This window comes from Ranitomeya variabilis, chromosome 1, assembly GCF_051348905.1.
Source record: "Ranitomeya variabilis isolate aRanVar5 chromosome 1, aRanVar5.hap1, whole genome shotgun sequence".
Taxonomy (NCBI): domain Eukaryota; kingdom Metazoa; phylum Chordata; class Amphibia; order Anura; family Dendrobatidae; genus Ranitomeya; species Ranitomeya variabilis.
In genome coordinates, this window is record NC_135232.1 from 559,418,792 (window position 1) to 559,432,525 (window position 13,734).

General features: G+C 45.2%; 1 protein-coding gene across 1 annotated transcript in view; it reads left to right on the forward strand.

Annotated features, from left to right (window-relative positions):
• The window catches only part of RUSC1 (RUN and SH3 domain containing 1), a 169,975-nt gene that overhangs the window by 133,870 nt on the left and 22,371 nt on the right, over nucleotides 1-13,734 (forward strand). The window contains exon 2 of the mRNA XM_077256432.1: nucleotides 8,315-9,914. Coding sequence (XP_077112547.1) covers nucleotides 8,474-9,914 — 1,441 coding nt within the window. The 5' untranslated portion in view covers nucleotides 8,315-8,473. The remainder of the gene's footprint in view (nucleotides 1-8,314; nucleotides 9,915-13,734) is intronic.

Genomic DNA, 13,734 nt, shown 5'->3' on the forward strand with positions numbered 1-13,734 from the left:
CCAAGGAGAGGTGGAGAAGGTGTCAAGCATCTCTGGTGAAATGACTGCGCTGTCCCAACGCGTAAAGGCGAACCTGGTGGATCTACAGCCTGGGTCTGAAGGTTTTGTTGGTGAGACTCAGTCCGGAGGAAAGAAAGTGATGTTCACTCAAGAAGACCACCGAAGTGCTTTACTACCTTGCCCAGCACAAGTTCCCGAAGAAGGAGAGATAGTGCCAAGTGTTCCTGCGACACTCATTTTCAAGGTCCGAGCCAACGAGAAGGAGAAACCACTGATGTCATCCCCTGAGGTGAAGAATGTGCTGGCTGTCAGCTCACCAGTTCCTGATCGGACAGGGGAAATGGAACAGCTGTGTGAGACAGGGCGTGTGGTTGAGAAGCCCTGGGTAGTGATGTCCGCAGAGCCCAGCGCAGATGACAAAGAGTCCGGCCTGCATGGTCTTAATTCATCTGACTCAAGCTTCGACGAGAATGCTCCTGTCAAAGAGAGGGGGAGCTATGGAGAAGAATTGCTTGTACTAAGCCCCCAAACTGAGGAACCCGAGCAAGAAGCCCCTACGCAAACACCTGCTACCGGCAAGGCTAAGAAGAAGAAGAAAAAGAAGAGGACAGCAGTTGTTGATGAAACAGAGAAAGCATATCTCAACCTGACTGATGAGCAGCTCCTAAACCATTTAGTCTGGGAGTATGTACAAGAAGAAAGGCAGAAGGAGATGCGAGAATCGCAGGTATCTGACTCCCCTCCAAAGAACAAAGAGAAGCACGAAGAGTCCTCGCCCGTGGAATGGCGAGCTTTAAGAGAGGGGGAATGTAAGGAGGTTGCTTTCCCTGCTCCTTGCCTGGAACCACTTAGCCAGACAGCTGGGTTGCTGGGGGGAAGACTTTCTGCCCTGGACAGAGGGGACGTGGTGACTGCTGGGAAAAGAGAGGGGAGTGGTCAGAAAAGAGCGGGAGAGCAGAGAGAAGGCAGCGCGCCAAAGAGAGGGCAGGCTGCAGCGCCGTGCTCCCCTAAAAGTAGTGCTCCCCGTGAGGGCACTGAGGCTGAGGTACCCACCAGAGTGAAGGCTGGATGTGGGGGTGTAGATTTGGAAGCCTCCTGAATCAGAGACTGTGACCGTGTAGCCCTGGTGACCGCAGTGACAAGCAAAGATCCCTGAGTGTGATAAGTAACTGCCCAGTGTGTGTGTGACAGCGTTATTACAGAGAGACTGTCAGCCTGGTACACAGAGGCTCCTGCAGCAGCGACGGAGGCTGTGCTATTTCCTGGTTTCAGTTTCACTTTGAGAAGAACAGGCTGCAGAGGCTTAACCCCGGACTTTCCAGGAGACACAGAAGAGACTTCAGGATCTCAAGCCCTGCTGGTGACTGTATCCATATTGGGAAATAAGGACCCTCCAGTCAGGACCTCCCTGGGCTGATAAGTTACCAGAACACTCGTTAACCCTTTTGATTCCGCTTAATTGTTTACCGTTTACTGTTTGACTCCATTAACCCCCTGTTTACTCCCTGCGAGGAGAATTTTACCCCTGTTAATAAATCCCCTTCAACAGTTGGTCTGTCTGTTCCGTGGTGACATACGCAACCCTGCACTCTATTACACAGAGATGCAGTAGGGAGATGGGAGAAAGTTCCACAAAGTCAACTCTCACTGCAGACCTCCACCTTTTGGGCCTTTATGGCAGAGTGGCCTGATGGAAGCCTCTCCTCAGTGCGAGACATATGAAAGCCAGCATAGAGTTTGCTAAAAAACACAAGAATGACTCCCAGACTATGAGAAATAAGATTCTCTGGTCTGATGAGATGAAGATAGACCTTTTTGATGATAATTCTAAGCAGTATGTGTGGAGAAAACCAGGCACTGCTCATCACCTACCCAATACAATCCTAACAGTGAAACATGGTGGTGGCAGCATCATGCTATGGGGTGTTTTTCACCTGCAGGGACAGGATGACTGGTTGTCATTGAAGGAAACATGAATGCGGCCAAGTACAGAGATATCCTGGATGTAAACCTCTTCCAGAGTGCTCTGGACCTCAGACTTGGCCAAAGATTCACCTTCCAACAAGGCAATGACCATAAGCACACAGCTAAAATAACAAAGGAGTGACTTCAGAACAACACCGTGACCACTTTTGACTGGCCCAGCCAGAGTCCTGACCTAAACCCAATTGGGCGTAACTGGAGAGACCTGAAACTGACTGTCCACCAACGTTCACCATCCAACCTGATGGAACTGGAGAGGATCTGCAATGAAAAATGGCAGAGAATGCCCAAATCCAGGTGTGAAAAACTTGTTGCATCATTCCCAAGAAGACTCATGGCTGTACTAGCTCAATAGTGTGCTTCTACCTAATAATGAGCAAAGGGTCTGAATACTTATTTTTTAATATAAATTTGCAAAAATTACTACATTTCTGTTTTTTTTCAGTCAAGATGGGATGCATTAATGAAGTGTACATTAATGTGAAAAAATGAACTGTTTTGAATTTACCAAATGGCTGCAATGAAACAAAGAGTGAAAAATGGAAAGGGTCTGAGTACTTTCCGTACCCACTGTATGAGTTTTTTCCTGTTTTCGTAAGATGCAACCCATCTCTAGCAAAGAGTCCAACATGCAGGTAATCCACTCCATGGTCAAGAAGCCCAAAATGTAGCTCACGGCAATGTAAGAAGGTGCGGAAATGCAGTTACGTAGGGATTGCAGAACAAGGCTGTATAACAATATTATTATTTAGACCTGAGAGTCCTCAGTGGTTGATACCTTTTAATGGCTATCTGAAAAGATGGTAACAAATTGCAAGCTTTCGAGACTACGCAGGTCCCTTCATTAGGCAAAGAATAAAGCAAGTTCTGAAGAATCACATACTTATATAGAAAAAACATTCTCCAAGCCATTTTTAACTACATGTATAGCGATGCGTAAATTCGCATCTGTATGCTAATTGCATACTGTGATAGTAGCGACTCAAATATAATGATATAAACAAAAAGAAACCGAGTCAATGCTAGTTTAACGTACAAAATCGACAATATTTTATTTTAAACCCATAAATCACACAAAACATCAATACAAAGGTTAAAAAAGCAACGTGTAGAGCAGTATAGAGAAGAACTATATATACTGGGTCAGTGATAAAAAATCCAAGATAATGAGTGCCGCTCAAAAAGCACAGCACCGTGGGCAAATGTAGTAAAAAACAGGTAAGGTTACTGCTATACGTATTAGACTCTGAGTGGCTAGAAAATTGGCACAGCTGCAAGGTATTTATTGGTCATTATTAATATTTAGTGGGTGCAGTCAGCTACCAAAAAATACAAAAGAAATACCTACAGACTTCTGAACGGCTATATATGTTTTAGCCACATTTACAATAAACCACATATAAATCAGCAGTAGTAAAATCAGTTCATGAGATTAAGTATTATTACCCTTGATGGTGCTGCGCAGGTGAGCTGGGACTCACTCCCCAACGTACGTTTCGGTACTGATCTCCCTCTCCTGAAGAAGGAGATCAGTACCGAAACGTACGTTGGGGAGTGAGTCCCAGCTCACCTGCGCAGCACCATCAAGGGTAATAATACTTAATCTCATGAACTGATTTTACTACTGCTGATTTATATGTGGTTTATTGTAAATGTGGCTAAAACATATATAGCCGTTCAGAAGTCTGTAGGTATTTCTTTTGTATTTTTTGGTAGCTGACTGCACCCACTAAATATTAATAATGACGAATAAATACCTTGCAGCTGTGCCAATTTTCTAGCCACTCAGAGTTTAATACGTATAGCAGCAACCTTACCTGTTTTTTACTACATTTGCCCACGGTGCTGTGCTTTTTGAGCGGCACTCATTATCTTGGATTTTTTATCACTGACCCAGTATATATAGTTCTTCTCTATACTGCTCTACACGTTGCTTTTTTAACCTTTGTATTGATGTTTTGTGTGATTTATGGGTTTAAAATATTGTCGATTTTGTACGTTAAACTAGCATTGACTCGGTTTCTTTTTGTTTATAGAATCACATACTTATATACAACACAGCACAGAGAGAAAGAAGGCAATAGATAAGACAAGTGACATGAAGCAGAATTATTATGTGAGAGGGATAGCAATAAATATTGGAACAGTTCATAGATAAGGAAGTCTTAATGTTTTATGGTCCTCTGAATGGGTCTGTTTCTTTGTTGTGATGACCCCAGAAGGTCTGAAGAGCAAATTCCTTAATTGATGTAGAAAGACATAAATCCATGTAAAACATTCATTCCTGCACTGAGTGTGTCCAAGGTCCTTATGGGTTTATACTCACAGATTCTTCTGTCTTTCTGAGATTTGAAATGACCTTTTAAAACAAGTAATTTCATGTCCATGATGCTATAACCGGGGATACAAAAATGTTTTGCTACCGGTAGGTCCATTCTTTTTTCTCTTATTGTGTGGCGATGAGAATTCATTCTTGTTCTAAGTTTTTTTTCAGGTTGCAAGGAATGATTCCTGCAGCTGTTTGAGAGGACAGGGAGCTTCTGACAATGATGCTTCTTAAATTTGGAGGCTGCCTAAAATACAGTAGTGGGGGGTCTGGAAAAATGGATTGTAATCGGGCATCTTTTTGTAGTTTTGTAAAGATACGCGTGCCAAAATGCACCAGGAATATGCTAATTATCTCCCACAAGCTTCAATTCCTGGTTTTTACAATTTCCTCCAAGCAGTTCGATTCAGCTACACCCAAAGGTACTCAAACTCGCTGTGACTCTTCACTCTTCCCAGGATGCACCAGGAATATGCAAATTATCTTTCACGAGACTTAATTCCTGGTTTGATGATTTCCTCCAAGCAGCTCGATCCAGCTACACCAAAACATCCTCAGACACGCTGTGACTCCACTCTTCCCAGAATGCACCAGGAATATTCAAATTATCTTCCACGAGCTTCAATTCCTGGTTTGAATGCTTTGGCTAAACTCTCTTGGATGTATTCAGACATGGCTCAAGTCTCAGGATGAGTCATGGGACCAGGGATGGTGAAGTGCCAGGTAAGAGATCTAAGAGACAGTCATAATGTCTGTGGGGTGGCAGGACCTCAGCCTTCTTTTCACAGAAGATGTCTGCAAAGGCACAATAATGGATGGGCAGCGAAGCGAGGTTTTAATGCACAAGAGGCGGAGTCTTGGGCATGATCTTGGCTAGGCAGTTGGAAACACAGTGCTGTCCCCAATGACATACCTGACTGGAGGACCAGCCAATATCTGGAGCTTGTAGATGAAGCGAACATAGTCCTAGGAGAATGGAGTTCACAGATCTAGGTAGCATGTAGAAGGAAATCTCAGTGGGCAGGACTCCACAGCATGACTGCCAGCATGAGGAATCAAACAGGTTAAGCCACAAGTTGTGCATCAACAGAGGTGACAGCCAGGGGATGATCCAGCTGTTGAGTAGGGAGTTGAATACGATGGGCCAGATCCAGATGATTGACGTTGCCTGAGGAGTCATAATCTAGATGTGCAGCAGCAGATAAGGATCATTCCTGCCAGGTCAAGGTAAATTCAGTCAGTAGCTTTGGAGAGCAATTACTCTCCAGTCTCTCCAGCCAACCCTAGATGCTGGAGGTTCCTGGTCTCACTGGGTACTGGTGAACAAAATGTCCCTTGCCTACACATTACATAGAAACGTTTTCTCTGTACCTCCGCTGGCGTTCCTGAACAGAAAGTTTGGCCTCTTCAACCAGCATCAGCTCAGTTGCTGGTGATGTGACTTCTGTAGCAAAGGGAACTGGAAATTTGGAGCCAATATGAGTGGCCTGGTGGCACGAGGAGATGCTGAAGCTTGTTCAAGAGCTCACTCATGGAAGTGAAGATCAATCCTAGTGGCCAGGTGTATAAGGACATCCAGCGAAGATGGTAAGTCTCTGCCAGCCAACTCATCCTTGATATGACCAGATATGCTCTACCGGAAGGTGGCCATAGGGGCCTATTCATTCCAAGCCAGCTACGCCATCAAAGAACTGAAGTATAAGGCATACTGGGCCATGGTGTCTGTGCTTTGCCTAAGAGACAACAGGGACAAAACAGCAGAGGAGGTGTGGACTGGAACCTCGAATACCACTCAGAACATCTTCAGGAAACTGCCATCACTGCGGGTCTCTGGACATTCATGCTACCAAGTGGGCTTTGCCATGACCATGGCTTATCCAGGCAGCAGAGAGACCATAAACTCTATCTTGGTCTGCTCCAGTGGAAAGAGGGGAGTGTGAAATTAATCTGACACTGATGAAGCTGTGGCTTTCCTTGAGGTCTCTATTGTAGCCAGATTGAAGTGGAAGTTGGAGCTTGGCAGTTTCACCAGAAACTGGAACATTAGGCGGTTCCTTTGGAGAGGTTAACTTTCAAAAGGAGGGTTGGCCAGACATGATAAAAGCATAAGGCAGAGTGGACATTTTGACGAACAGACCCTGCAGCTGGGTTGCCACCACATTGATGACTTGCATCAGCTGGTCCTGACGCTTGCGCTGAGAGTGGACCTCCTCATGCTATATTTGCACACTAGACTTGGGATCCCTGTGGCCTGATTTGTCAATGGGGCCCATGGCCCAAACTTAATATAACACTGGTGGGGGCAAATCCACTGCTCCACGAGCCGGGGCCGTGACTAAGTGTCTGAGTCTTCCCTAGGGCCTCTGATAGTGAAGATAGGCTGGGCTGCTGGTAGACACCTGGTACCACTTGAGGGAAGTGCCCGGGACTGCAGCAGGTGAGCAGCAGCACGGGAAAAAGGTACAGGGAAATGAGACAGAAGCACAGTCAGATGGTCTGAAGTTGGGGCAAGCAAGAGAAGGAGAAGTCAAGCAGAGTAGGTAAACAGGCTAGATGGATAACGGGAGACAAAATATGGAGATACCCTTAAACAAGGTGCTAGCAGACTAGGAACCAATGATCAGGTGAAGAATGGATGGAGCTGCCTGATATATCACCTGCTATCAGGTGATAGACAGGGGAAGCAAATCTCTGCAGGACAGGGTGGATTCAAATTCCTGAATAGTTCGGCCACGCCCTCTACTACTCGCAGCCAGCACAAGGCAACTCAGAGTGATGGTCAGGTATTGAGGGGAGCAGAGCGAAACACACGGTGAGTAGGCTGGCACTTTGAAGGCCTGAGAGTGGCTGGTTTAACTGTCTATAAGCTAAGCTTTATAATTCATGAATAAAAGAATAAAACCGCAGTGCGGACCGACACAAGAGGAAACAGAGAGGATATGCCACTAGTAAATATACATTTTCATATGCAATCAGCAAGCAGTGTAAAGTCCACTATTAGTTCTTGTCTTTTGAAATTTGTGACCTTGACTTGAGAAAACCCCAAAATGACAAACTAGACTACAGGAAGGTGTTACACATGACAGGGGCTTGCAATTCTGGGGGACTTGTCTCCTGGAATAGACCAGGGCAGCAAGGAAGATAGCCTGACTCCATGTTCCTCTAGGTAATATGGTGTAGGCAGTGACCTGTTTTGTGGATATGGTGGATTAAAATTCTTGTATAACGAGTTTACCGCAACAGAGAGGAGCCAGAAGCATCTAATTTCTCCTATTCCTGCACTGTTTAGAAGTACTTCATCTTTATATTAAACGGTGCAGGTTTATTTTAGCAGTGCGAGGGTTAATCTGCTCACTTTAGAGCTCTTGGAAGCTTTCCTACATTAAACCTATTCACTGTTGGCCACTCCCATCTCCTATATAATCTGGGCCCTGGCTAGCACTAATTGCCAGAGCTAGCTAATGCTGCATGCAAGGAGATGGCGGTTTGTGGCTGTTGTTTGAGAAGGCATTTGGTGGATTTATCGGTGACTTGCTAGCTTTTGGGTGTGAGCTAAATTCTCTCCTTCTCCTACTTTGGTTTTGCCCCATCTTCCACTCCCCGGTGTTTACCTCTGTTGTTTGTATGAGAAGTTTTGTATGATTGGTATTTTCCTTTATCCCTATTTGTATCACCTTGTTAGTCTGGTTGGTGTATTACGGTACCCTACTACTCCCTTCTCCCCTGGGTGAGGAAGGGTACAAACTGAGGACGGATTCAGGAGCTAAGGCAAGGTAAGTTGCGCCGGCGTCTTCACCAATCGTAAGTAATCAGGGGAACAGGGAGAGCTAGGGTGCCCCCAGCGTTAGGGACATGGAAGGACACCCAACAACAGAGTCGTGAAATCTTGTTTCTGGATACCTGGTGATTGTGTTGTCTCGTCCTCGTTGTGTAGAGTATTTAACCCTTACAGTTTCTTGGAGTTAATGCCTCATCTTGGACCTTCCTGGTTCTTATCACCCACAGGAAACCATTAGGGCAATGGGTGCTTGGCGACTATGGGAAGCAAGATTGAATGACTGATGACTACATCCACAGCGGAAGTTGGACCTCTCCTGGTCGCTTTACCAATCTGAAGACCTTTCATGTTCACATTGTAAACAAGCACTAAGAGCAGATTTCACAATGCTGGCCTCTAGAAAAGCTCTTTTGAGTAATCTGAACTATGTCCACCTACAGCATGTGTCCCTTGGTGTCCATTTATCAATGCACCCTGAAGTGACTGATACTACCATAAACCAAGGAACAGGAGCGAAAGATGGATGTCACCACAAGTGGGGAAACAAAGAAGAGGTGGACCCCAACTCGAACGACCCATCAATGCCTTGTCAGTGCTGTGAACAACACCCGAAGCAGGAGTCTTTACAGTACAGCTCCTTGGAAGATCTGGAGGCAATCATATGTGATGAGTGCCTGTCCCCTGATGATCTCCCATTGAGTCCTCTGTCTCTCTCTTCTCCTTCCACCGACAGTAGCAGCTCATCAGACTTCACTCTAGATGATTCTCCAGCCTCCATGTATTACAGGGAATACTCTCAGGATGGCCTGGACACCCCAGACCAGCAGCCAGATATTATTCCTCTTGATGTGGCCACAAACGGTCTGTACTGTCATTCACCACAAAAAGTGGACACAACCCCCAACTCCAACCTATCGGAGACCTACTACCAAGAGATCACAAACAACAACATGGAGGCAGACGATACACCATTTATAGACTGGGACTCTGATTCGATACTGGATAGTAACAGTAACACCCTCATAGAAAAATCGGGGTGTTCTTCCTTGGACAGTGATACTATCACAGAACCAGAAAGCCAAACAAGCAAAATGGGCCAAGATCAGTGGTCCGAGGAGCAGGACCTTCTGCCAGGATTACCCTTCCCAGAAAACACATCCATGCCAACCCCAAAGAAGAAAACTATTACTTCCTTCCATGAGTTAGCTATGAGGAGGCGGAGGAGTGGGGGAGAGCTTCCTTCACAACCAAAAAGAGACCGTAGTGATTGGCTCATTGCCTTCTCCCCCGACACTGAGCATCCCCCTATAAATGAACTGACGACCACTGCTTTTGATCATGGAATTCTAGAATCCCAAATTCACCCATTAACGGCAGCAAAGGAAGTCACTACCTTTCGGGAACTGAGATATCGCAACACACTGAACAAGATGAGTGTCCAGCAGATAAAGGTCTATGAAGAGAGGTCAAGCATGACCTCAGCAGAGGCCACCACTGATCCATCACCTATAGGAGAGGTTCTGAGTGGAGCCAGGGAACCAAAAGATTGTCAGCAGGTTCTCACAACACATGATGACACCATCGGAGAAACCAACAACCAGACACTAGGGTCACAGCGCCCCAAGAGTCCAGCTGGTAGAAGTGGCACAGATACAAATATACCATCCTGGACAGATCATAAACAGTCCAGCCTGGTTAACACCCTGCCAAGGATCAAGAATAAAGGTGACACGTATTGGAAAATCCAAGACAAGCAGGCCATGACAACTGCAGCAGTGACCTGGACACGAGGATTGGCAGACGGAGGAGATCGAAGAGGTCATCAAGGTAAGAACCTGCGCACACAAGTACAGCATGATACACTTCTCAGTGACACCTGTAAACTCATAGGGCCAGGGATATTGGGAGGGGACAGGAGCAATATAACAAGGAACTCCAGAAACAGGTGATGATGACATGTTCGAGAAGCACATAATAGATAACATGTTGTCAGAATTAAAAAGAACACAACACTCTTTGTGTGTAAAACTGGGAAGTTTGTTTCCTGATACTAGACAGCAGTGCATTGTGGGACCACAGACAAGTCAGTACACATATCTGTGATGGTGATGAGCTGTCACTGGCAGAATTCTGAAATCAGCTCTGGCTGCTGAATGTGCTACAGCCCCAAGCGGTGACCACTTTGCACTGATGTCCCCTGGTCAGACAGGTCACCTGCAGTGAGACATAGGTCCCGCAGGGTCTAAACTGTGTGCAGAATTATTAGGCAAGTTGTATTTTGATCACATGATACTTTTTATACATGTTGTCCTACTCCAAACTGTTCCGGCTTGAGAGCCAACTACCAATTAAGTAAATCAGGTGATGTGCATCTCTGTAATGAGGAGGGGTGTTGTCTAATGACATCAAAACCCTATGTAAGGTGTGCTTAATTATTAGGCAACTTCCTTTCCTTTGGCAAAATGGGTCAGAAGAGAGACTTGACGTGCTCTGAAAAGTCCAAAATTGTGAGATGCCTTGCAGAGGGATGCAGCAGTCTTGAAATTGCCAAACTTTTGAAGCGTGATCACCGAACAATCAAGCGTTTCATGGCAAATAGCCAACAGGGTCGCAAGAAGCGTGTTGGGCAAAAAAGGTGCAAAATAACTGCCCGTGAATTGAGGAAAATCAAGCGTGAAGCTGCCAAGATGCCATTTGCCACCAGTGTTGCCATATTTCAGAGCTGCAACGTTACTGGAGTAATAAAAAGCACAAGGTGTGCAATACTCAGGGACATGGCCAAGGTAAGGAAGGCTGAAAAACGACCACCTTTGAACAAGACACATAAGATAAAACGTCAAGACTGGGCCAAGAAATATCTTAGGACTGATGGAATGAGAGTGACTCTTGATGGGCCAGAGGCTGGATCAGTAAAGGGCAGAGAGCTCCACTCCGACTCAGACGCCAGCAAGGTGGAGGTGGGGTACTGGTATGGGCTGGTATCATCAAAGATGAACTTGTGGGACCTTTTCAGGTTGAGGATGGAGTGAAGCTCAACTTCCAGACCTACTGCCAGTTTCTGGAAGACTTCTTCAAGCAGTGGTACAGGAAGAAGTCGGTATCAATCAAGAAAAACATGATTTTTATGCAGGACAATGCTCCATCATATGCCTCCAACTACTCCACAGCATGGCTGGCCAGTAAAGGTCTCAAAGAAGAAAAAATATTGACATGGTCCCCTTGTTCACCTGATCTGAACCCCATAGAAAACCTGTGGTCCCTCATAAAATGTGACATCTACAGGGAGGGAAAACAGTCCACCTCTCGGAACAGTGTCTGGGAGGCTGTGGTGGCTGCTGCACGCAATGTTGATCATAAACAGATCAAGCAACTGACAGAATCTATGGATGGAAGGCTGTTCAGTGTCATCATAAAGAAAGGTGGCTATATTGGTCACTAATTTTTTTGAGTTTTGTTTTTGCATGTCAGAAATGTTTATTTCTAACTTTTGTGCAGTTATATTGGTTTACCTGGTGAAAATAAACAAGTGAGATGGGAATATATTTGGTTTTTATTAAGTTGCCTAATAATTCTGCACAGTAATAGTTACCTGCACAATCAGATATCCTCCTAAGATAGCCAAATCTAAAAAAAACCCCACTCCAACTTCCAAAAATATTAAGTTTTGATATTTATGAGTCTTTTAGATTGATTGAGAACATATTTGTTGATCAAAAATAAAAATAATCCTCTAAAATACAACTTGCCTAATAATTCTGCACACAGTGTATGATGGAGTATTTAGCAGAACATTTTCTGGGTATGGTAGTAAATTACAGGAGCAGACGCTCTCTGCTGACATCAGTGTAATCTGCTTCATTTTTGTGTTGCCACTAACTGCCCTTCCATCTCTTCTCTTGCTTTGCTCATTCCACCCTTGGGATAACCATGTCTCTGCTTTACTTCACCCCCTGCTGGCACCATATGTTGGTATTTTGAATCCTGTGCATCACATGTTTTCCACTAAAACATCATCATGTGACATCCCACCCGATGCTACAGATGCTATGACCTTTGATTCTTCTCAATTTCTCCTCCCCATCTCTAAGCTGTGGCCCTTCTACCCACACTCCCTGATGTCCTGGCATAGCTTTGGCAATGATTATCCCCATCCTTGTGACCCTGCCCAGATGCCCTGTTACTCTGGCTTACCACCCCGTCTCTCCCCTGTGGGGGCCTCCTCCCCTCCTCACCGGGCATTGCTCCCACTGATGGACACACCAGATGTAGCCATCCTGCTATCACCATTGTTTCCAAGAAAAAGAACCTTCATCCAAGTGACAAGATGCCATGAAGCATGGTGCCAGGTGAAGACAAATCCCCTCGACACAGGTTATACAACTTTACATAATGTTTCTTCATTCCATATAAATGGTTGCCAGCAGGTGACCACCCAACATCAACCCCAAAAAACTGAATGATGCGCACTCTGTTGTAATCATAAGGTGCAGGCTGAACTTGGACTAAGTCCAGAGGTCAAACAGGTGAGAGAAGCAGCAGCACTCAAAAAAAGGGATTTTATGCTTCAGTTTGCAAGTAAAAAAAGATTTTAAGTTTATTGAACATTCACCACAGGAAAATGTCACTACAATGAAGTGCCAAGGTAAGGTAACGTTTCGACCCTGTTCCCGGGTCTTTATCAAACCACACTTTGGAACAGAAAAAATAGCCAGGATTGACCCAGGTATATTGAAGACAGAAGTCCTAACTGGGACTTAAGGTATCTGGAGTAATGGCGCCGTCTGTGGTGGTCAATCCTGGCTATTTTTTCTATCTCCCAAGTGAAGTTTTTTACTTGTAAACTGAAGCATAAAATCCCTTTTTTTGAGTGTGGCTGCTCCTCTCACTCACCCGACATCAACCACACTGCCTCGCACCCCTACCCCTAAGGCTACTTTCACACTTCCGTTTTTTTGAATCCGTCACAATGCGTCGGCGCGACGTATCGACGGATGCGTCAAAAATAGTGAAAAACGGATGCAACGCATCCAGTATTTCGACGGATCCACTAGACGGTTCCGTCGAAAAACTGGATCCGTTGCATCCGTTTTTACCATCCGTTTCATCTGTTTTTTTGACGGATCCGTTTTCCATGCCTAAAAATGGGAGTCTCCTAAATGTGATTGGCTACTGGAAAATAAGGAAACCAATGTATTGACTGGCTGGCTGTCTTCAGGCTGGCAGGAGTCTTGCTGGCACATTTGGGGGTGATGCCCCAGGCCAGGTTTATATAGATTTGGGGCCTGTCTGGCCAATTGGCTACCAATTCCTGATTCTGATAGAGGAGTACAAAGGGAGCATATAGGTTTTAAAAAGAGTAATATTTTATTAGTCGTTACAAAAAACATGTAAAGTGCCTACAGTATACAGAAATCAATATTCAATAAAGTGCATAAGGATGGTAAGAGCGAATATCCCCCGATGTGAGCTGCCCAAGTAACCAACATGCAATGTTGCAGGATAAAGTGCTGTCGAAAATCAGATTGTGTGTTGGCACATGGGTAAAAATATCCCACAGCACAAAGTCAAAATTGTAAGGGCGCTTACCAATATGGGGCAGTGGACTCCGGGTAGGATCCAATGACCAAGACCCCCGACCGATCACCTG